At 40.3% G+C, this 25,346-nt stretch overlaps 1 protein-coding gene across 2 annotated transcripts in view; it reads right to left on the reverse strand.

Moving 5' to 3' along the window:
- LOC132382298 (guanine nucleotide-binding protein G(I)/G(S)/G(T) subunit beta-1) overlaps positions 1 to 25,346 on the reverse strand; it is a 105,545-nt gene that overhangs the window by 16,253 nt on the left and 63,946 nt on the right. For both annotated transcript variants that reach the window (XM_059952427.1, XM_059952428.1), the window contains exons 3-6: positions 24,358 to 24,396; positions 18,095 to 18,201; positions 10,892 to 10,955; positions 5,683 to 5,845 (exon numbers count right to left, since the gene is read on the reverse strand). In XM_059952427.1, the coding sequence (XP_059808410.1) occupies positions 5,683 to 5,845; positions 10,892 to 10,955; positions 18,095 to 18,201; positions 24,358 to 24,396 (373 nt within the window). The remainder of the gene's footprint in view (positions 1 to 5,682; positions 5,846 to 10,891; positions 10,956 to 18,094; positions 18,202 to 24,357; positions 24,397 to 25,346) is intronic.

A 25,346-nucleotide genomic window follows, 5' to 3' on the forward strand; every position in this document is an offset into this window, starting at 1 on the left:
TATTTGCATATAAAACACTTAAGAAACATATGTATTTCAATAATTAAACCACTGCGTTGCTTAGTAATAATTGTAGCTTTCATTGGGCAGGGCCTTCATATGCTCCATTATTCTCACTCCATCCTTTACCTGTATGCTTTAAAGTCGTTCCGATCTTTGACTGACTGTAGCCTAAAGCTTTTCTAATGACTGATGGCATTTCACTTCTTTCCAATCGCTTTATTATTTCCACTTTATTTTCAATCGCGATCGTTTTCCATCAATGGAACAGAAAACTGCAGATTTTATATTCTATCGCTGAGTAGCGGTGAATCTGATTGGCCTATCACAGTTCTCTTTAGGAACTAGTTGACTTGATCAGCATTTCTGATCTGGCTATTACTCACGATCTCACTTAATAAAAATAATACAGCAGCAGCCGCAGACGGCAGGTCCTCTGCTCCCCTGGGTTTTAAATCCACCTGCATAGTGACAAGTTAAATGGGACAAGTAGGGGTGGTGCTGACTGGAAAACTGGGGGGGGGGGTGCCAGGGTGAATCTTGCTAAGAAATATTTAAGCCAAATACAAAGTTACACACTCACAGTGTTAACGGCAATGACTTAAAATGGCGGACGGCATTCTCCTCCCTCCGTTCGTAAGTACGAGTTGTCCGTAAGTTGGATGTTTGTAACTCGGGGACTGCCTGTACTCCAAATTAGGTCTCACCATATTATACAACTTTGTAACATCCCACCTCCTGTTTTCAATACTTTTGATTTATGAAGGCCAATGTGCCAAAAGATTTATGACCTCTTTAACCTGTGATGCTACTTTCAAGGAGTTATGGATCTGTATTCCCAGACCCTTTTGTTCTACAGAACCCCCCAGTGCCCTACCATTCATTGTGTAAGACCTAACCAGGTTGATCCTACCAAAGTGCAACACTTTGCAATAGTCTGCATTAAATTCTATCTGTTAATCTTCAGCCCTTTTCTCTAGCTGGTCCAGATCCCACTGTGAGCTCCAATAGTCTCGCTTGCTATCCACTACACCAACGATCTTGGCATAATTTGCAAATTTGCTGATCTAGTTAACATTATCCGGGAAATTATAGGCCGGTAAGTTTGACGTCGGTAAAAGGTAAATTATTGGAAAGAGTACAAAGAGGATCTACAAGTATTTAGATAGACAAGGACTTATTAGGGAGAGTCAACACGGCTTTGTGTGTGGTAGGTCATGTTTTACAAATCTATTAGAGTTTTTCGAGGAGGTTATAAGGAAAGTGGATGAAGGGAAGGTAGTGGATGTTGTCTACATGGACTTCAGTAAGGCCTTTGACAAGGTCCCACATGGGAGGTTAGTTAGGAAGATTCAGTCACTAGGAATACATGGTGAAGTAGTAAATTGGATTAGACATTGGCTCCATGGGAAAAGTCAGAGAGTGGTAGTGGAGGATTGCTTCTCTGAATGGAGGCCTGTGACTAGTGGTGTGCCACCGAGATCAGTGCTGGGTCCATTATTATTTGTCATCTGTATCAATGATCTGGATGATAATGTGGTAAATTGGATTAGGAAACTTGCTGATGATACGAAGATTGTTGGAGCAGTGGACAGTGAGGAAGGTTTTCAAAGCTTGCAGAGGGATCTGGACCAGCTGGAAAAATGGGCTGAAAAATGGCAGATGGAGTTTAACACAGACAAGTGTGGGATATTGCACTTTGGAAGGAAAAAAACAAGCTAGAACATACAAGGTAAATGGTAGGGCATTGAGGAGTGCAGTAAAACAGAGGGATCTAGGAATACAGATATAAAATTCCCTAAAAGTGGTGTCACAGGTCGATAGGGTAGTAAAGAGAGCTTTTGGTACATTGGCCTTTATAAATCAAAGTATTGAGTATAAAATTTGGAATGTTATGGTGAGGTTGTATAAGACATTGGTGTGGCCAAATTTGGAGTATTGCGTGCAGTTTTCATCACTGAAATACAGGAAGGATATTAATAGGGTTGAAAGAGTGCAGAGAAGGTTTACAAGGATGTTGCAGGGATTTGAGAAACTGAATTACAGAGAAAGGTTGAATAGGTTAGGACTTTATTCCCTGGAGCTTAGAAGAATGAGGGGAGACTTGATAGAGGTATATAAAATTATGATGGTATAGATAGAGTGAATGCAAGCAGGCTTTTTCCACTGAGGCTAGGGGAGAAAAAAAAACAGAGGACATGGGTTAAGGGTGAAGGGGGAAAAGTTTAAAGGGAACATGGGGGGGGGGGGCTTCTTCACACAGAGAGTACTGGGAGTGTGGAATGAGCTGCCAGATGAAGTGGTAAATGCGGGCTCACTTTTGACATTTAAGAAAAACTTGGGACAGGTATTTGGATGAGAGATGTATGGAGGGTTATGGGCCAGGTGCAGGTCAGTGGAACTGGGCAGTAAATGGTTCGGCACAGCCACGAAGGGCCAAAAGGCCTGTTTCTGTGCTGTAATGTTCCACGGTTCTATCATCCACATCACTGACATAGATGACAAACAACAATGGCATTAACACCGATCCCGTGACACTCCACTAGTCACAGGTGTCCAGTAAGTGAGGCAACCATCTACTACTACCCTCTGGTTTCTCCCTAATCTTAAATGCCTAGCAACTAAATTTTCTTGACTAACCTCTCATGCGGGACCATGTCAAATGCTTCGCTAAAGTCCACGTAGACAACATCCACTGCCTTGTCTTCATCAACTTTCCTGGTAACTTCCTCAAAAAACTCTTAAGATTGGTTAAATATGACATCCCATGCACAAAGCCATGCTATCCAAAAACTTATTAGGTCCCTTAGCATATCTTCCAATAATTTTCCCACTATTGTTGCCAGGCTCACCAGCCCATGATTTTCTGGTTTATTTTTAGAGCCATTCTTAAACAGCAGAACATTAGCTATCCTCCGATACCTCACTTATCTCCAAAGACGATTTAAGTATTTTTTGCCTGGGCACTTGCCTCCCATCGGGTCCAAGGGAACATTGTGTCAGGTCCTGGAGATTTATTTACCCTATTTTGAAACAAGACAGCAAACACCTCTTTCTCTAATCTGTATCGGGGCCATGACCTTGCTGCTGCTTTGCTCCACTCATACAGACTATGTCCGTCTCCTGAGTAAATAAGAGGCAAAAAAAAAAAATCCATTCCAAGGTCTCCCCAGTCACATTTGGCTCTAAGCACAGATGATCATTCTGATCTTCCAGAGGACCAATTTTGTCCCTTGCAAACCCTTTGCTTTTAACATATCCGTAGAATCCCTTGGGATTCTGCAACTTGTCTGCTAGAGCAATTTCATGCCTTCTTTTAGCCTTCCTGATTTCCTTCTTCAGCGTGCTCTTGCATTTCTTATACTCCGTAAGTAACCTAATTTGTTCCTACCTGCCGATACCTGCAATGAACCTCATTATGTTTTCTTAACCACTGCCTCAAACTTGAAAAGGTTCCTACACCTGTTATCTTTACCTTTTTGTTCTATGTTCTATATTTATAATGTTCTATGCTTTATGTTAAATAGCACTGATACCTCACTCCCTTCTGTGAATGCTTTGATAGGGCAAATACAATTACATCTGTGTGAATTCCCACAGGACCTAGTATTGCTGTGATATCTGTCTCAGAGATGGAGGTCTGATGGTGTACCTGGCAGGGCACTGAAAACGTGCCAACCAACTGGCACAGTGCTCAAGGACATCTCTCATTGCTGCAGTCAAGAGGTTCCCATCTACTTCAAAAGGGCATTAACCATACCAGAGCTGAAGAGTCTGTCTCCATGCTGTACGACTATGCCTTGAGGACATTATGGTTAGGTCATCCAGTGAGGGAATATGGGTGTAACTCAGGAATATGAATGGTGCTATCATTCTCAATGGTGGGTTATAGTTTAAGCCTTCAAAAGCCTGGAGATGGAGGAACAGATGCAGTGCCTTTAAAAAGTATTCACCCTCCTTGGAAGTTTTCATGTTTTATTGTTTTACAAATTTGAATCAGTGGATTTGATGTGGCTTTTTTGACAATGACCAACAGAACAACTCATTCGTGTCAAAGTGAAAACTGATCTCTACAAAGGGGTCTAAATTAATTACAAATATAAAACACAAAATAATTGATTGCACTAGTATAAACCCCTTTCAGGTCAGTATTTAGTAGACGCACCTTTGGCAGCAATTACAGCCCTGTGCGTTTAGGTCTTTATCAGCTTTGCACACCTGGACACCACAATTTTACCCCATTCTTCTTTACAGAACTGCCCAAGCTCCATCAGATTGCATGGGGATTGTTAGTGAACAGCCCTTTCCAAGTCCAGCCATAAATTCTCAATTAGATTTAGGTCTGGATTCTGACTCAGCCACTTCAGGATATTAACTTTGGTGTTTTTAAGCCATTCCTGTGTAGCTTTAGCTTTATGCTTGACGTCATTGTCTTACTGGAAAAACAAATTTTGTGTTTTATATTTGTAATTAATTTAGATCACTTTGTAGAGATCCATTTTCACTTTGACACGAAAGAGTCTTTTTCTGTTGATCACTGACAAAAAAGCCAAATTAAATCCACTATGATTCAATGTTGTCAAACAATAAAACGTGAAAGCTTTCATGTTTCTGGGGGCGGAGGGGGAGTGTGAATACTTTTTATAGGCACTGTATGTAAACAGATCATGAAAAGATGCAAAATCAACACAGCAGTTATAAAGGGTGACTAACTTCCCCACAATATTGACTGCAACTCCCCCAGAGTTGGAAGCTGAAATGGGGCTGAATTTGTTAGATGCATCAGGGAGGGTTTTTTGGCAGTATGTAGATAACCCAACCAGGCCATCATAGTCCTCGTGTATGACATACATGCCTTATCAGTTATAGTGTTGACTATAAATGTTAGGAATTAAGTTGCAGCTTTATAAAAATTTGGTTAGGCTTCACTTGAAGTATCATGTGCAGTTCTGATCACTCCATCACAGGAAGGATAATGGAAGCATTGAAGAAGGTGCAAGAGAGGTTCACAATGATGCTGTCTGGATTAAAAGTATTAGCTGTTAAGAGGCTGAACAAACTTGAGTTGTTTTTTCTGGAGCAGAGGGTGAGGTCTAATCTGACAGAAGTAAACAAAATTACAAGTCAGGGTAGACAGCGAAGAATCCTTTTCCCTCATGGTATAAATGCCAAATACTAAAATGGCATAGAATTGGTGGGGGGGGGGGGGGGGGGTTGATTGATTTAAGAGGCAAGTTGCTTTTAAATTAACACTTAGTAGTAGGTTGCTGGGGAAGTGGTGTAAACCGGACAGAAAATTTGAAAAGGCACGTCATCACACAGGGTACATGCAGGTAGATGGGATTAGTTAGGGTTGGCATCATGGCCAAACTGTGAAAACAGCAACTGTAATTCCTACTTAAAGGGTACAGAAGTTAATGAACTGAGCCACTTGATTCACTTGAGGCCAGACCTTAAAAAAAAGGTTCTCCATAGTGAAAGTCATTTAAGGTCTGGAAATACTCTCAGATGTCACGGATTAGGTGGTCATCAGAGGCAATGATTCATATTGTCACCCCTTTCAAAATAAATCTATGGAAGCTATTAGCAACAGTTAACCCCTAAATGAACATATTAACTATAAGTATAATAAATAAAGGTGATATCAGAAATAAAGGGACAAGTTTAGTCTGGAGTACTTACCTGTATGCCCAGCCAATTCACGACTGACACGGACATTTCCTTCACGGGTCTTTAGATTGTAGATGGAGCAGATGTTATCCAAACCACCACACGCAACGTAATTACCAGAAGGAGCATATGCACAGGTCATGACCCAGGAAGATCGCAAAGGAATGGCATGAACCTATTTCATAAACACAAAGAGTCAGCTCCAACCTAGGGATACTTCTGAAAATGCAACCTACTCCATCAGAAAGTATAAATATATCTTTCTGGGGTTGTTAAGCACTAAAATGGAAATTAAAACAAAACAGGAATCAGTGGACGTTGTGTACTTGGATTTGCAGAAGGCCGTTGACAAGATGCCGCACATTAAGCTGCTAAACACAGAGCCTATGGCATTATAGGAAAGATGGATAAAAGAGAGGCCGACTGGCAGGAGGCAGAGTGGGAATAAAGGGGGGCTTTTCTGGTTGATTGCCAGTGACTAGTAGTGTGTTGCAGGGGTTGGTGTTGGGACTGCTTTTCTGCATTGATTACTCTTAAAATGTGGTCTTTGTATCTAAGTTACAATAATAGACAAACACAATCTGTCTAAACAACGCACAAAGAATTGTACTTCTCATCAACAGAGTACACTATTTAAACAATTACAGTCGAGGTAAAAAAAATGTGAACTTTGAGGTAATGCCTTCTACAAAAGCTATGTGGAGCCAGGTGTTCCAGTCAATGAGATGAAAACGAAAGTGTGGGTTGCAGACGTGTCCGGCCCTATAAAAATGACAGTCAAGGTTACAAAGTCAGGTTACTGATAGAGACTGCTCTTCTCAAGAAAGATCTGTTTTTGTGCACCAGGCCTCGATCAAAACAACTTTCAGAGGACTTCAGAAGAACTGTACAGACACAAAGCTGGAAAAGGCTATAAAAGCATTTCTAAAGACCTGAGTGTTCATCAGTCCACAGTAACAGCAACTGTCTACAAATGGAGGAAATTCAGTACAGTTGCTGCTCTCCCTAGGAGTGGGCATCCTGCAAAGATCACACCAAGAGCACAACGTGCAATGCTGAAGAAGGTGAAAAAGAACCCAAGGGTAACAACAAAAGACCTGCCAAAAATCTCTAGAACACACTAAAGTTTCCATTCACCTGTCCATTACAAGAACAACACTAAAGACTCATGGACACCCCGGAGGAAACCACTGCTCTCCAAAAAAAAAACGTCTCAAATTTGCAAAAGACCACCAAGCTGTTTCACAATGGTTCTTGGACAATGTTCTGTTGTCAGATGAAACAAAAAGTTGAACTTTCGGGCAGAGATGCACACTGCTATGTGCAGTGGAAAAAGGGCACTGCACATGCACACCAACACCAGAGATCCACCCTATTGTGAAGCATGGTGGAACCAGCATCATGGTTTGGGGCTGCTTTGCTGCTTCAGGGTGTAGACAGCTTGTAATCGTTGAGGGAACAATGAACTCAAAATTGTATTATAGGAGAATGTCAGGCTAGTGGTCTGTCACCCAAAGCTTAACAGTAGTTAAGATGATGCAACAAGACAATGAGCTAAGACATGAGCAAATCAACAACAGTATGGTTTAGAAAGAAAATTTGTGTTTTGGAATGGCCAAGAGTCCAGACCTTAACTCAATTAAGGTGCTGTGCCATGACCTGAAGAGGGCTATTCATTCAAGGTATCTGATGAACTGAAACAGTTTTGTATGGAGGAACAGTCTAAAATTTCTCCTCACCATTGTGCAATTCTGACCAGCAGCTACAGGAAAGTTTTGGTGGAAGTTATTGCTGCTAAAGGAGGTTCTGCCAGTTATTAAATACAAGGGTTCACATACTTTTTCCAGCCTGGATTGTGAACGACTAAACAATGTGTTCAATAAAAACATCAAAAGAACAATGCTTTTGTGTTATTAGTTTAGGCAGATTGCTTATCTATTATTGTGACACATTTTGAGTAATTAGTGTAAAAACCAGGCAACTGCTAAGAGTTCACAAAACATTTTCTTGCAACTGTATGTCAATGATTTGGATGAAGGAATTGATGGTTTTGTGGCCAAGCTTGCACATGGTATGAAGAAAGGGGCAGTTAGTGTTGAGGAAACAAGGTGTTTGCAGGACAAATTGGGAGAATGGGCAAAGAAGTGGTAGATGGAATATAATGTAGGGAAGTGCATAGTTATGCACTTTGGTGGAAAGAATAAAAGCATAAACTATTTTTTAAATGAGGAGAAAATTCAAACCTCAGAGGTGCAAAAGCAATATTAGCATTCATTATAATATCAAAAGGATGTAATACCAGGGCTTTATAAGACTTTGGTCAGATGGCACTTGGGAGTATTGAGAGCAGCTTTGGCTCCTTATCTAAGAAAAGATGTGCAGGCATTAGAGGGGGTTCAAGAGTTTCTTGAGAATGATTTCAGGAATGAAAAGGTTAACATTATGAGGAGCTTTCAGGGCCTGTAGTCGCTGGAGTTTGGAAGAATGGGGATGGGGGAGGGAATTTTACTGAAATCTATCAAATATTGAAAGGCTTATATAGTGTGAATGAGGAGAGTGTTTCCTATAGTGGGGGGGGGGGGGGGGGTGGTGGTCTAGGACCAGAGGGCATAGCCTCAGAATAGAGAGACATCCATTTAGAATGGAGTTGAGGAAAAAAAAAGTTTTTTTTTAGCCAGAGAGTGGTAAATCTGCAGAGTCCATTGCCAGGCTGTGCAGATCAAGCCACTGGGTATACTTAAGGCAGAGGTTTATATGTTCTTGATTAATCAGAGTGTCAAGAATTACAGGAGAAGGCAACAGAATGGGATTGAGGGAGATACTAAATCAGCAATGATAGAATGGCACAGCAGACTCAATGGGCCAAATAGTATAATTCTGCCATGACTTATGGTATCAAACAGGGCTTTAAGGAGATGGAAGGTGAAAAGGTAAACAAGAGATTATGCAGATACTGAAAATCCAGAATAGCACACAAAATGCTGGAGAAACTCAGCAGGTCAAGCAGCATTAATGTAAGTGAATAAACAACTGATGTTTTGAGCTGTGGTCCTTCCTCAGGTGAAGAGGCAGATATATTTAGGGAACAAATCCTATCATGTGGGGGACGGTGGGGATGGGTGATGTCTATTGTGATATTGTAATTTACAAAAACAGCTTCACAGCCTCAAAAGAAATTTAAAAAGCATTGATATAAACTAAATATCAAGTGCTGGGAACTCACGAAAATTTATGCCAAAACAAACTTGCAAGGGTTCAATACAGGCGAAAAATGTAGCATGATCTGTAATTTATAGGATACAGAGGACAAGAATTTGATGAGGTGAGCACTACAATGATCAAATTAGAATTAACAAAATTTTCAAAGTGACCAAAAACAAGGAAGTGTCCACTTGGCAATGTGTGTGAGGAAATGAATGCCAGAAACACAAACACTATGAGCAATGTGAATTAATCCAATGTAGGAAGGGTATGCTCAGCAGGTCAGGCAGCATCTATGAAAGGGAATCAATAATCAACATTTTGGGATGAGACCCTTCACATTATTCCCTTTTGTTCATGCTGCCTTAACTGCTGAGTTCCTCTAGCATTTTGAGAGTGTTGTTCTGGATTTCCAGCATCTGCAGAATCCGTTTCAGTAGGGCATGTTTTCATGACCCATATAGAGTCTATGGTTGATAATGAAGACCATGCCTTCAGAATTTAATCTCTTAGCTGCACAAGACAGAACGAAGCAAGGCCAGTCCCACTCCACTTACAAGCAGCACTGAAAAATAAAGACAGTCGACTGTACTAATGAGCACAGAGGAGGAGGAGAATAAAAATCCCACAAAAGGTCTGGGAAGATTGCAAGAATGATGAGGTTGAAGTTGGAAAGTTGCAATAAACAACTGGGTGAGGAAAGGCAGTTCAGAATTATGAGGAGGAGATTTTATTTTGTATAAGTCAAAGAAAATAAAATATTGAGAAGAAATAGGTGACAAAGCCAAAGGAAACTGTACTCAGTTCTGGTCGTCTCACTACAGGAAGAATGTGGAAACCATAGAAAGGGTGCAGAGGAGATTTACAAGGATGTTGCCTGGATTGGGGAGCATGCCTTATGAAAATAGGTTGAGTGAACTTGGCCTTTTCTCCTTGGAGCGGCGGAGAATGAAAGGTGACCTGATAGAGGTGTATAAGATAATGAGAGGCATTGATCATGTGGATAGTCAGAGGCTTTTTCCCAGGGCTGAAAAAGTTGCCACAAGAGGACACAGGTTTAAGGTGCTGGGGAGTAGGTACAGAGGAGATGTCAGGGGTAAGTTGTTTTTTTTTAAAAAACAGTGGTGAGTGCATGAAATAGGCTGCCGACAACGGTGGTGGAGGCAGATACAATAGGGTCTTTAAAGACACTCCTGGATGGCCACATGGAGCTTAGAAAAATAGAGGGCTATGTGTAAGTCCAGTAATTTCTAAGGTAGGAACATGTTTGGCACAACTTTGTGGGTCTAAGGGCCTATATTGTGCTGTAGGCTTTTTATGTTTCTATGTTTAATAACTGCCAAGAGGATCACCAGGCTCTGCCCCACCTATTTATGACATTTACTGGGAGTGTTGTATATTAAGGGCATGAACCATTGTTGAGAATCCCTACCACCCAACCTGCAACCTTTTTGACCCACTACCATTAGGGAGGTGGTTCAAGAGCATCAGAATTAGGATTGCTAGACTGGTTAACACCTTCTTCCCTCAGGCTGAGAGACTAATGAATATCCTGCCACCACCAAGGTCTTGTCACTAGGACAGCGTGGTGTTTACCATTTACCTGTGCTGGGCACTACATGCATTTTGAGTTATATCTTATTAATGGTAATATTTTGTTTTCGGCATTGTCTGTGATACATATTTTGTGCTGCCCTATGGTCTGGAGGAACATTGTTTCATATGGTAATATATCAGATGACAATAAGTGAGCTTGAATATCAGCGAAAAGAGGCAATGACTCCCATCATTCACAGCCGTGTCATTTTAACCTAATATTCTTAGTGCTTTTAAAGCACAAGGAAATGCTGTTTTCTATCAGAAATAACTGTAAAAGTTGTATAATTAATCCAAGCCGCAGATTTTCAGTGTCCAATGTTTTCAAGGTGCTGAGGGCATATTTGGCAGGGTTATTTATGATGTTACATGTAGCTATGGAAACTTAAAGCAAATTCAATTCCAAATTCTAGTGTGAACTCACCTTGTTTGTGGTGTAGCTATCCCAAATGATCAATTTCCCATCCTGGGAGGCACTGACAAGCAGTCTACATGGGGTGGGGGGGGGGGGGGGGGGAGAAGAGAGAAAAACAGCTAATACCATTCAGATTCATCTGTGGTAGGCTCAAACATTGCTTAATCCTAAAATAAGCAGTTTTTAAATAAATACTTAATGCATATCCTTTAAATATTTTCAGAAATACCCTTTAAGAACCTTCTACATAAATGTAATAAGCGAAGTGCATTCTTCAGAAAACCCCACCATTCAAATAATCACAAGGCAAACCACTGGAATGCTATCTAGTGTTAATTCAACTAAGTTAGAACAGTATTCACATCAAGTCAACTGGCTCAATTTTTCTTTGTCATACATGCAATATAAACTGAAGAAAATACCCAATATTTTCATGGAATCTCTGGAGTGATGTTTGCACCCCAACTTTCCTTTACCACTGCAGATTTAACACTGGAATGTCAGATACATTGCACAAAGGGCTGTATGTCATTCAACAAAGGTTTTAATGAGACCAAATTAGACTTTTTAATGGATATTCATTCTTGACAAAGCAATTCACATTAAATAAATGGCTTAATATTTTGGAATACAACCATTAAATTTGAAGCGTTTATAAAAATGCGTATTTAATAAATATACTAAATGTAATTAGGTAGCTTGGACTTGGTGTATTATTGTTCATGGTACTCGAGCAGCAGAGCAATTTACACATTAAGGTAAATGTCACTGAGCAACACATTCTTTCTAATTTTACCCAATATATGAAAGAATATTTGTTCACACTTTCTTAGCAGTAAATTATTCCCCACACGTGTAGTGATACACCCAAGATCTTCCCTTGTGCGTCATTAATTATCAAGGGCTTTATTAACTTGCTGCAAAAGCAAAGGTCTATAACACATTAAAACAAAATTAATTTGGTTCTATATACAGTAGGCTTCAGTATTATATAGGGTTCACATATGCTTCATAATAGCAACAAATCAGGTTAATTCTTGGATCTTTAAGGCTACTTGACATAATTACAAACCCAATAAACCCTAACCCAATTGTTATGTATTCTGCTATGAACTATCCTAAGCCTGGCTGCAAAAGGAGGATTAGGCATGGGGATAGCAACCCCATCACGTAAAAATTCCAGAGCTACAGAAACGTCAACAGAAGCTCCAAAGATCTCATACCTGGGAGAGGAAGGATCTTCACCTAGAAGATGCATGAAGTTGTGTGGTGAAAGCAGAAGCCGCAGGGCTAATCAAACTTTGGCCCAGGCCAAATGACTCTGGCGAGCTGCTGTTGGCAGCCTGTGCCTCAGTAAGGGTGATGGGCTTCAAAAGAACTTATTAGTTTAGTATCTCATCACTGCCAAGGCTAGAAACCAAAGTTATTGCTTTAGCTACAAAGTATCAAGGCGTTTATTCTCCCCAAATCTTTTCGAAGATGTACAATAACCATGTTTACTTTTAGATTGTGTATTTCCGTGGCCTACAAAAAATGTTGTGCTTCAATACAAAAACAATTTATAAAAAAAATACTGTGCGTGTCGTGTTATTCTCATGAAACAAAATCACAAACAGCCAGAAGAATTGGTAAACAGCTAATCACTCCAGTATAGTAGGCTGCTGCTGAGTAAGCAAGCAATTTCACAAGGCAACTGACTTATTAATATATTCTAAGCAACTCGTGTGCTATTATATGCAACTAAAAATTATCAGCCTTTGATATAGCTAAGTCAAATTAGATCTATACTGCACAATAAGGGCAAGGGTTATTATTTTGCTTGCTATTATTTTAAAAACTTGTAGAAATGCTGGGTCATTCATTTATGTACAGATGAATAAGCCTATTCTCTGATGAGCTCTCAGGTGTCTGTGCATCTTATCACATGTCAGTTATTTTTCCCTAATGGACCAATCTACACCTGCCTCAGTTTAATTAGCTAGCTATTTAACCAGTGCACTTACACGTGTGCACTTTACAATCTGGAGGTCATAACCCTCTGTCACATGAAAAGGCAAACTCTCAGTTCAGTAGCATCTTTCATGGCCTCAGGTCAGAAGAAACTTACAGCCAGTGATTTACTCTTGAAGGGGAGACAATGCATGAAGCAGAGTATGTATCAGATGGGGAGGGCTGGTCACAACATATTAAGTATCAATGTTATACACATGTATATAATAGAAGCTGGAGACACTCAATGTTTTAGAAACTGACAATAATTTCATGACCACCACCTCATTTTTTCTTTTATTGTTCGCTTTTTACACAACTTAATTCTAAAGAGTGAGGGTGAACAGTCAGAAGCCTTTGTAAAAGCACCAATGACATAGGTAGAAAACTGAAAAACAGGACCTCCAGGGTAGTAATCTCTAGATTGCTGCCCATGCCATGCGTCAGTGAGGACAAGAATAGGATAATTTGGCAGATGAATGCTTGGCTAAGGAACTGGTACTTGAGCAGGGGTTCAGATTTATGGATCACTGGGATCTCTTCTGCAGATGGTATGACCTGTACAAAAACAAAGGGTTACACTTGGGACCAATATCCTTGTGGGCAGGTTTGCTAGAGCTGTTCAAGTGAGTTAAAATGAATTTGGCAGGGAGATGGGAACAAAATTATTAGTGCTGAGGATAAGGTAGTTGGTTTACAAACAGAAGCAATGTGTAGTTAGACTGCTAGCAAGAGGGTGATGATGGGGCAAGATTGCAGTCAACAGGATGAGTTGCAATATAAAACATGGATAAAATCGAAAAGGGTGAACACAGGACTGAAGGTGTTTCATTTGAATTCATGCACTTACCAAATAAGGTAGATGAACTTTTATCACAGTTACAGTCTGGCATGTATGATGTTGTGGGCATCACTGAATTATGGCTGAAATAAGATTACAGCTGGGAGCTTAAAGTCCAAGGATACATGTTATATTGAAAGGACAGGCAGGCAGGTAGGCTTGGGGAGGGGGGAGGTGGGAGGGTGGAGAAGGGTAGCTCTGATGGTTAAAAAAATGAATTCAAATCATTTGGAAGAGGTGACACTAGATTGGAAGGCGTAGAATTGTTGTGGGTAGATCTAAGGAACTGAAAGGGTAAAAAGACACTGATGAGACTTATATACAGACCACCAAAACAGTAGTATAGATATGGTCTACAAATTACAATGGGATATAGAAAATGCATGTCAAAAGGGCAATGTTATGATAGTCATAGAGGACTCCAATATGCAGGAAGATTGGGAAAATCAAGTTGGTGCTGCATTTCAAGAAGGGGAATTTCTAAAATGCTTACCAGATGGCTTTTTAGAGTAGCTCATGGTTGAGCCCACTAGGGGGTCAGCTATTCTGGATTGCGTGCTGGGCAACGACCCAGACTTGATTAGACAGCTTAAGGTAACTGAACTCAGGGGCAAATGATCATATGATAGAATTCACCTCACAATTTGAGAAGAAAAAATTAAAATCACATAACAATATTACAGTGGAAGAAAGGGAATTACAGAGGCATGGGAGGGAACCAGACCAAAACTGATTAGAAGAGTACACTGGCAGGGATGACAGCAGAGCAGCAATGGCTGGTATTTCTGGGAACAATTCAGAAGACGCAAGATATATAGAATCCAAAGTAGTAGTATTCCAAAAACAGAATGACACAACCGTGGCTGACAAGAGAAGTCAAAGCCAACATAAAAACTAAAGAGGGCTTATAATAGAGCAAAATTTGTGGGGTTAGAGGATTGGGAAGTCTTTAAGAACTAGCTCAAGGCACTAAAAATTCAAAGATGAAGATGGAATATAAAGGTAACCTAGCATATTAAAGAGGATGTCAAATTTTCAGTAAAACAGAGTAAAAGTGTAAAGAGGTAAGAGTAGGTATCTGACCACTGGAAAATAATGCTGGAGAGGAAGTAATGGTGGATAAGGAAATGGCGGAAGAACTGAATAAAAATTTCCATCAGTCTTCACAGTGGAGGACACTAGCAGTATGATGGAAGCTCCAGGTGTCAGAGGTCATGATGTGTGTGAAGTTTCCATTACGAGGGAGAAGGTCTTGGTAAACTGAAAGGTCTGAAGGTAGGTAAGTCACCTGGACCAGATGGTGTACACCCCAGGGTTCCGAAAGAGGTGGCTAAAGAGATTGTGGAGGCATTAGTAATGATCTTTCAATAATCCATTGATTCTGGAGGACTAAAAAATTGCAAATGTCACTCCATTCTTCAAGTAGGGAGAGGGGCAGAAGAAAGTAAATTATAGGCCAGCTAGTCTGACCTCAGTTGTCTGGAAGATAATAGAGTCGACAATTAAGGATATGGTTTCGGGATACTTAGAGGTACATAATAAAATAGGCCATAGTCAGTAAGGTTTCCTTAAAGGAAAATCTTGCCTGACAAATTTGTTGGAATTCTTTTAAGAAATAACATGAAGGATAGATAAAGAAGAACTGGTGATGTTGTGTACTTGGATTTTCAGAAGACCTTTGACAAAGTGCCACACCAGGCTGTCTATGTTAGGAGCCCATGGTATTACAGGAAAGATACTAGTATGGTTAAAGCATTGGCTGATTGGCAGGAAGCAAAGAGGGAACAAAGGGAGCCTTTTCTGGTTGATTGTCAGTGACTAGTGATCCATAGGAGTCTGTGCTGGGACTGCTTTTTTTAAAAAAAACGTTATACAATGATTTGGATGACAGAATTTATCACTTTGTGGCCAATTTGCAGACAATATGAAGATAGGTGGAAGTGCAGGTGGTTTTGAGGAAGCAGAGAGGCTACAGAAGCACTAAAGCCAGATTAGCAGATGGAACCATGCACTTCTTGGAAGAAAAAACTGGAAGCTTTTCTGAATGAAGAGAAAATTCAAAAATCGGAGGCACAAAGGGTTATGGGAGTCCTCATGCAGGACTTGCTAAAGGTTAATTTGCAGGTTGAGTCTGTGGTGAGGAAGGCAAATGCATTGTTAGCATTCATTTCAAAAGGATGAGAATATAAAAGCAAGACTAATGTTGAAGCTTTGTAAAGCACTGGTGAGGCCTTACTTGGAATATTGTGAGCAGGTTTGGCCCCCTTATCTTAGAAAGGATGTGCTGAAATTGGAGAGGGTTCAAAGGAGGTTCACAAAAACGATTACTTGTCATATGAAAAGCATCTGATGACTCTGGACCTGTATTCGATAGAATTCAGAAGAACAAGGGGCAATCTCATTGAAACCCTTTGAATGTTGAAAGGCCTCAATAGAGTGGATGTGGAGAGGAAGTTTCCTATGGTGGGGGAGTCTAAGATGAGATAACACAGCCTCAGAATACAGGGATGTCCTTTTAGAATTTGGATGAGAGTTTTAGCTAGAGAGTGGCGAATCTGTGGAATTTGTTGTCACAGGAAGCCATGGAAGTCAAAACATTGGGTAAATTTAAGACAGAGGTTGATAGATCCTTGATTATTCAGGACATTATGGGATATGGGGTGAAGGTTGGAGGTTGGGGTTGAGAGTGAAAATGGATCAGCAGACTTAATAGACAAATGGCCTAATTCTGCTCCCTTATTTTCTGGTCTTAATTTGTTAAAATATATATTTTTATTGTAATTTATAGTTATTATGTATTGCAATGTACCGCTGCCGCTAACAACAGATTTCACGACATATGCCAGTGATATCAAACCTAATTCTGATTCATGTAGTACAAGTACCACTGATCAAGACATTTTTCCCATGGGAGAGGTAACAAAATCAAGAGAGCATAAGGAAAAGATAAGAGGAAAAGGGAAATCTGAAAGGTAATTTTTTGGAACAATGGTTGATATCTAAAACTCAGCCAGAGGTGGGGCACCATTAAAAAAAAATACCACTCCCAGTTTAATTTTTCCTAACCTTTTCACCCACAACCATTTGTGAGACTGATGTTTTTTCCATTTGTTTTTGGACTGAAAGGGAAAGGAGGGAAAAATGAGGATTCATGTATGGATTATCGATAGCAAGCAAACCCACTGCACAGATAATTTATCAATATTGACCAAAATTTAATTGTTGAGGTTAAAGATCCAAACAACTCTCAATGTGAACCAGCAGTGTCAGCATCTATTTTACAGAGGTAAAACAGTTAGAAGATGGCCACAGTCTCCTTCATTACAGCATGGAACTGAATGATATCATCCAACTTCTGATCTGTGATCCTACTTCCTCCACCATGAAGAAAAAGAAAAATGAGGTTGAGTTCCTAGTGACTCTGGATGTAGCTCATCACCGAGTGTGATAAAATATCTGTTACTAAATTTGAGACAGTTACATAGACAAAGCAAGGAATGTGGGTAGATCCAAACTGGTATAGATGGGCAGCAAGGTTTGCACAGAAGTGAGGGCCAAAGGGCTTATTTCAGTTCTATATGACCAAGACTATATGGAGATTTATAACCCAGTACAAAATTTAAAGGAAATCTATGAGGCAAATTTTAAAAAAGTAGTGAGTGCCTGGAATGTGCTACCAGGAGAAGTGGTGGAAGCAGATATGATAGCAAAGTTTTGAAGGTATAAAATAGGCACATGAAGAGAAAGAGAGGGGGAAAAGATACCAAGCACGTGCAAAATAGAATTCTTAAGCTTCTATCACGTCACATAAGAATTAAAATTGACATTTTACATTTTGGTTTCATTTACCATCTTCTCATTTCAGTTAATCTGGTTTGACGAATTATTGGTATGGATTATTGAAATGTATATAGGTATGAATGCAACCTAACAAGTTTTTCATGAAGAGTAATTACTACACTGATCTATGAACTGGATATTCCAGTGATTGCTATGTATGCAATGCATGCATAAAAATTTTAGTGGTTTCATCACTTTGTTGTTCAATATTTGAATAAATGGAAAAATATGGCTTTCAATCATATATAACTAGACAAATAATCAAGTAGTTCTAACTAAATCAAATATTTCAAACCTTGGCAATTACTGCACCGTTACAAAGTGTATACCCAATTGTTTATGTAGTACACCGGATTCCCTCCAGAATCATTAGATAATGAAAATTGGTCTTTAGGGAATATTTTACCTGCAAACAAATTCTATTTAACATAATGCTGTGGTAATAACTAGACTTCTGGTTACCTCCCCTGTTGCATTATGCCATCACCATTCATCTATATCAATATTAATACCCTGAAAACAAGAACTGGTGATATACACACCTGGAGTCAGTACCCCAGTGCATTGCATAAATTTTAGCAAGGTGTCCTCGTAGTGTTCGTCTAGTTCGCATCTGAATTCGGCCCACGGGATCAATATTAGCTGTGATCTACAAAGAAGCCAAAAAAAGACCATTAATCAATCTTTATCAATTATCTCCGGTTAATTTTTGCCAGCCATGACAATAGTCAATCTAAGAACCTGCAGTTGCTAATATCCTCAGCAGCTAAATAACATGCTTGTATTTTTATGAAATTCACAGAGAAAGGTTTGAGAATAAAATGCCGCACTGCTCCATACACAAGTTATCCTTCCTCATAGAGAAGGAATTAAGAATAGGCTCGAATGGACCATACTGTTTTCCTTAACCAACATAACTCTTCATTCTGTGCATAAGTCTTCAAAGTAACATTTAAGACTGTACTGCTAATTTAATTAACTGAGGACTGGAATGGAAGATTCTTCCTAATAAAATTCCATAATCTTAAAGTTAAAAATATCAAGACTTAACGTGTACTGAACGTTTCCCATTAATACATGAGATTGAGAGTAGGAAACACAGTTAAACCTAAATGTTTGAACCTTAAAGCCCCAATGAGGGCATGAACTTTAGGCAATAATTCTGAAATGAACAGGTGATTCATGTCGAAGTTGACAATTCATGATCTAAATCATGACTGATTTTACCTTTTCAACAAGTTAATTTCAGTAGATTAGTGAACTTGACAGAGTATGTGGGCTATTTCCTGCCTTTTGCAGAACCTGGGCCTCTGTACCTCCCTCTGCAATTGGATCCTCGACTTCCTAACTGGAAGACCACAGTCTGTGCAGATTGGTGATAACATATCCTCCTCGCTGATGTTCAACACTGGCACACCTTAGGGGTTTGTGCTTAGCCCACTGCTCTACTCTCTGTATACACAGGACTGCGTGGCTAAGCATACCTCAAATACCATCTACAAATTTGCTTACAAATACAACTATTGTTGGTAGAATCTCAGGTGCTGACGAGAGAGCGTACAGGAGTGAAATATGCCAACTAGTGGAATGGTGCCGCAGCAACAACCTGGCACTCAACGCCAGTAAGACAAAAGAGCTGATTGTGGACTTCAGGAAGGGTAAGACGAAGGAACACAAACCAATCCCCAGAGGGTTGAGAAGTGGACAGTGAGCAGTTTCAAGATCTCTAAGGATCTAACCTGGTCCTAACATACCGATGTAATCATAAAGAAGGCAAGACAGCCTTCTAAGGAGTTTGAAGAAATTTGGCACATCAACAAATACACTCAAAAACTTCTAGTTCTACTGTGGAGAGCATTCTGACAGGCTGCATCACTGTCTGGTATGGAGGGGCTACTGCACAGGACCAAAAAAGGCTGCAGGTGGTTGTAAATCTAGTCAGCTCCATCTTGGGCACTAACCTACAAAGTACCCAGGACATCTTTAGGGAGTGGTGTCTTGGAAAAATAGCGTCCATTCCAGCACCCAGGGCATGCCCTTTCCTCACTGTTACCATCAGGCAGAAGGTAAGGAAGCCTGAAGGCACATATTTAGTGATTAAGGAACAGCTTCTTCCCCTCTGCCATCTGATTCCCAAATGGACATTGAAGCTTTGGACACTACCTCACATTTTTTAATATACAGTATTTTGGTTTTTGTACATTTTTAAAAAATCTATTCAATATATGTAATTGATTTACTTGCTTATTTATTATGTTTTATTTTATTTATTTTTTTTCTCTCTCTGCTAGATAATGTATTGCATCAAACTGTTGCTGCTAAGTTAACAAATTTCACATGACATGCCAGTGATAATAAACCTGATTCTGATTCTGAAACTGTGTGGCATTTTAAAAGCATCAAAAGCTTTCCATTCCTTGCTGAATGTATAAATAAACATTTGTTATGCAGCTTCTGAGATAGATTAATTATATTATGCATGCTGGTTAACAGCACAAGGACCCAGGACAAGTCTGTCACACAGCCAGATGAAAATCCCTTTAATTGAAGCCAAAGGGATTTTTTTTTTAAACCCCACATACATCTGTTACATTTCAAAATGCATTAAGATGAAAGTTAAATCCAACCAAGGAGGAAATGGAAAGAAATCAAGTCTACTGATATGATACTGAAACAAGTAACCATTATCAACCATTGTAGGAATGTAAACACATCCAAAAAATGAAGGGGTGCACCTTTCCAAAACGTAGGCTTTAAAACTATTATCATAAATCATCTGGATAACTTTGTAGTACAAACCTCAGAACTCCATGTTAATAGTGGTAGTGGGCTAAATGGCAATGACACGTTTCAACTGGCAATAAAACGGCACCATTTCCCCCTCTATAAAATGCTAATTCTATAGAGGTCCTGCGTAGGGAGTTCAGGGAGTTAGGTGCGAAGCTGAAGAGCAGGACCTCCAGGGTAACAATCTCAGGATTGCTACCGGTGCCACGTGCAAGTGAGGCAAGGAACAGAAAAATTATACAGATTAATACGTGCAGGAGGGAGGGCTTCAGGTTTTTAGATAATTGGGCTTTGTTCCAGGGAAGGTGGGATCTGTTCCGAAGGGACGGTTTACACCTGAACTGCAGCGGTACTAACATTCTTGCAGGGAAGTTTGCTAGTGCTTCCTGGGGGGGTGGGTTTAATCTAAATTTGCAGGGGGCGGGGATCCAGAATGAGACAGAGGATAGCGAGATGAAGAATAAAGGACAGGTGGGGACTACACGGTTCTGGAATATTAAGTGTGTAGTAGAGAAAGGAGAGGCGGAACAAGTGATGGGGAGGACACATGTACAGAGGGATGGTCTGACGGAACATGGAGTTAAATGTGCAGAAAGAATAGGCAAATTTAGAAAGGACAACAAAATTCTAGGGGCGTACAGCCCGATGGGGAGTTCGGGGAGCTGGGTTAAGCACAATAGGCAGAGATTCAAACATAGAGAGGAGAAATGGGCTAAAGATTCTATATCTGAATGCACAAAGTGTCAGAAATAAGGCGGATGAGCTTGAAGCTCAGGTGCGAATGGGTAACTATGATGTTGTTGGGATAACGGAGACATGGCTGCAATGGGATCAGACCTGGGAAATGAATGTACAAGGGTATACGTGCTATCGTAGGGACAGAAATGTGGGCAGAGGGGATGGGGTGGCCCTGTTGGTGAGGAATGAGATTCAGTCCTTTGCAAGGGGGGACATAGGATCAGGAGAAGTGGAGTCTGTATGGATAGAATTGAGGAACAGTAAGGGCAAAAGGACCCTAACGGGTGTTGTCTATAGGCCACCAAACAGTAACATGGATATTGGGTGCAAGTTGAATAGGGAGTTAACACTGGCATGTGACAAAGGTAATATCGCAGTAGTTATGGGGGATTTCAACATGCAGGTGAACTGGGAGAATCAGGTTGGTGCTGGACCCCAGGATAGGGAGTTTGTAGAGTGCCTACGGGATGCATTCTAGGAACAGCTTGCACGAGAGCCGACCAGGAACAAAGCTATTCTGGATTTAGTCTTGTGTAATGAACAGGATTTGATAAGCGATCTTGAAGTAAAGGAGCCATTAGGGGGTAGTGATCATAATATGATAAGTTTTTATCTGCAATTTGAGAAGGATAAGGGCAGCTTGGAGGTGTCAGTGTTGCAGTTGAACAGGGGAGACTATGAAGCCATGAGGGAGGAGCTGGCCAAAGTTAAATGGACGGATATGCTAGCAGAAAAGACAGTGGAACAGCAATGGCAGGTATTCTTGGGAATAATGCACAAGGTGCGAAATCAGTTCATTCCCCCGGAGAAGGAAGGATTCAAAGGGGTGAAGGGGCCACAGTGGATGACAAAGGAAGTCAGAGGTTGCACAGCATTAAAAAAAAGGAAGTATGACAGAGCTAAGGTGAATGGGAAGACAGATGATTAGGAAATTTTTAAGGAACAACAGAACCTAACTAAAAAGGCAATACAGGCAGAAAAAATGAGGTACGAACGCAAGCTAGCCAGGAATATAAAGGAGGATAGCAAAACATTTTTTTTTTGTTGGTATGTGAAGAGAAAGAAGAGAGTTAAGAACAATGTTGGGCCCTTGAAGAATGAATTGGGTGAAATTGTTATGGGAAACAGAGAAATGGCAGAAGAATTTAATATGTACTTTAGATCTGGCTTCACTAAGGAAGACACAAGCAATCTCCCAGATGTATGGATGGACCAAGGACATTGGGTAACAGAGGAAATGAAACAGATTGACATTAGGAAGGAAATGGTGATGAGTAGACTGATGGGACTGAAGGCTGACAAATCCCCAGGTCCAGATGGTCTGCATCCTTGGGTACTAAAGAAGGTGGCCCTGGAAAGTGCGGATGCATTGGTAATCAGTTTCCAATGTTCCTTAGATTCAGGATCAGTTCCTGAGGATTGGAGAATGGCTAAGGTTATCCCACTTTTTAAGAAAGGAGGGAGGGAGAAAACAGAGAACTATTTGTCCTGTCAGCCTAACATCAGTAGTGGGGAAGATGCTAGAATCCATTATTAAAGATGAAATAGTGGCATATCTAGATAGCAGTGATAGGATTGGGCTGAGCCAGCCTGGATTTACCAAGGGTAAATCATGCTTGACTAATCTATTGGAGTTTTTCGAGGATGTAACCAGGAAGTTAAACAAGGGAGATCCAGTGGATATAGTGTACCTTGATTTTCAGAAGGCATTTGATAAGGTCCCACATAGGAGATTGGTGGGTAAAATCAAAGCTCATGGCACTGGGAGGGAAGACAATGACATGGATAGAAAACCGGTTGGCAGACAGAAAGCAAAGGGCAGCAGTGAATGGGTGTTTCTCGGAATGGCAGGTGGTGACTAGTGGGGTGCCACAGGGCTCGGTATTGGGACCACAACTGTTTACGATTTACGTCAACGATTTAGATGAAGGCATTGAGAATAACATCAGCAAGTTTGCTGATGATACTAAGCTGGGTGGCAGTGTGACATGTGATGAGGATGTTAGGAGAATTCAGGGTGACTTGGATAGGCTGGATGAGTAGGCAGATACTTGGCAGATGACGTTTAATGTGAATAAGTGTGAGGTTATTCAATTTGGGAGTAAGAACAGGAAGGCAGATTATTATCTGAACGGTGTAAAGTTAGGTAAGGGAGAAATACAAAGATCTAGGAGTCCTTGTTCATCAGTCACTGAAGGTGAATGAGCAAGTGCAGCAGGCAGTGAAGAAGGCTAATGGAATGTTGGCCTTTATTACAAAAGGAATTGAGTACAAGAGCAAGGAAATCCTTTTGCATCTGTACAGGGCCCTGGTGACACCACACCTGGAGTATTGTGTACAGTTTTGGTCTCCAGGGTTAAGGAAGGACATCCTGGTTGTAGAGTAAGTGCAGCATAGATTCACAAGGTTAATTCCTGGGATGTCAGGACTGTCTTATGCAGAGAGGTTAGAGAGACTGGGCTTGTACACACTGGAATTAAGGAGATTGAGAGGGGATCTGATTGCAACATACAAGATTATTAAGGGATTGGACAAGATGGAGGCAGGAAATATGTTCCAGATGCTGGGAGAGTCCAGTACCAGAGGGCATGGTTTGAGAATAAGGGGTAGGTCATTTAGGACAGAGTTAAGGAAAAACTTCTCCCAGAGAGTTGTGGGGGTCTGGAATGCACTGCCTCAGAAGGCATTGGAGGCCGATTCTCTGGATGCTTTCAAGAAGGAGCTAGATAGGTATCTTATGGATAGGGGAATCAAGGGATACGGGGACAAGGCAGGAACCGGGTATTGATAGTAGATGATCAGCCATGATCTCAAAATGGCAGTGCAGGCACGAAGGACCGAATGGTCTACTTCTGCACCTATTGTCTATTGTCAATTCTTTTGAATTCTATTTACTTTGATTGCTGTTTTTAACCACACATTCTATTTTTTCCCCCTAAAGCCTCCCAATACCTTAGCTAACAGCTTGATTAAGGTCTAATATGCTACAGAATTTCCTTAATGACCGAATTCAATTCTAAACTAGATTCCTCTTCTTACATCTATTAGTTCAGATTATAAATGCCATATGTTCATGACAACTTTCAATTTTTATTATGTCAATTCCATTCCATGATGCCATTTCTAATTGGTGGCCAAACTCTAAATAGGGTGTTTTGAATTACAAATGGTAAAACCTTCTCAATTTATTTCTCACTTATGCTTATTTCACTTATCACTTGAATGCTTAGGTACAAAAAGAAATACTGTGGAAACAATTAAGTTTCTGCAATCACATTACCTGAGCCAAAGTGGCATCCGCACATGCTTTTCTGGCATCCTGAAAAATAACAAGAAATTAAGTAAAAATATATTCCAATAAAGATTCACCAATAGCTATATCAATTGGTTGTCCTGTATTAAATGATGGCTTACACCTACTCCTGCTTATGTTCTTATGTCTTATGGGTTAAGGTTTGACCACGAAAGTCCCAGAGGTTCAATGCTAGAGTTAGATACAATTTTATGGCTTTCTAATCGCAGTATTCCAATTCATGACCTTTCAGTGCCATAAACTGTAAATAAGTATTTTGGAGCGTGGTGATGTAAAGTGTAAGCTATCTTCAAAAATGTCATAGGTAGAGCTACAAATCTACCATTCCCATCAATTTAGAATGGATAGCACAAATCCAACTCAGCCATGGATGGTCCCAAACCCAGCCATGAAAGGAGGAGCACTGAGCTTGGGGCTAGCAACTCCACTCTGTAAAAGCCCTGAATTACAGAAACGCAAACAGAAGTACCAAAGACCTTATCCCCAAGAGTGGAAGGATATACCAGGAACCTGGGAAAACTTGAAGGACTTGCCCAGGACAGAGGACTCTGGTGAGCTGTTGGTGGCCTATGTAAAAGTAGGGATGATGGGCTTAAGAAGCAGCTGCACAATTTTTTTTAATTTTTGTACTCTAAACAGCTGGAAGCGAGTTGAAATGATGGTGCAATTTATCTAATCTCCAATTGGACACACTGCACCAATCAATTCTGATAATTCTAGCATCAAATGGTTGACAAATTTCCTGAATAATAACAGGATGAAAATCCTGCACTTGACAATGCATGGTAAACATCAGTCCAACTGCTCTCAATAGTGTAGATCCATGGAATTCAGCACCAGTTGCCATAATGTGAGTCAAAAGGCTAGGCCATTTAGATTTTGAAAATTAATTCTTGAATCTGGAGTTTTTAATCTTGGGACACTGGGCAGAACAGGCTTTTCCAGCAGCAGTGCTC

The sequence above is a fragment of the Hypanus sabinus genome, chromosome 27 (genome assembly GCF_030144855.1).
Source record: "Hypanus sabinus isolate sHypSab1 chromosome 27, sHypSab1.hap1, whole genome shotgun sequence".
NCBI classification, from domain to species: Eukaryota; Metazoa; Chordata; class Chondrichthyes; order Myliobatiformes; family Dasyatidae; genus Hypanus; species Hypanus sabinus.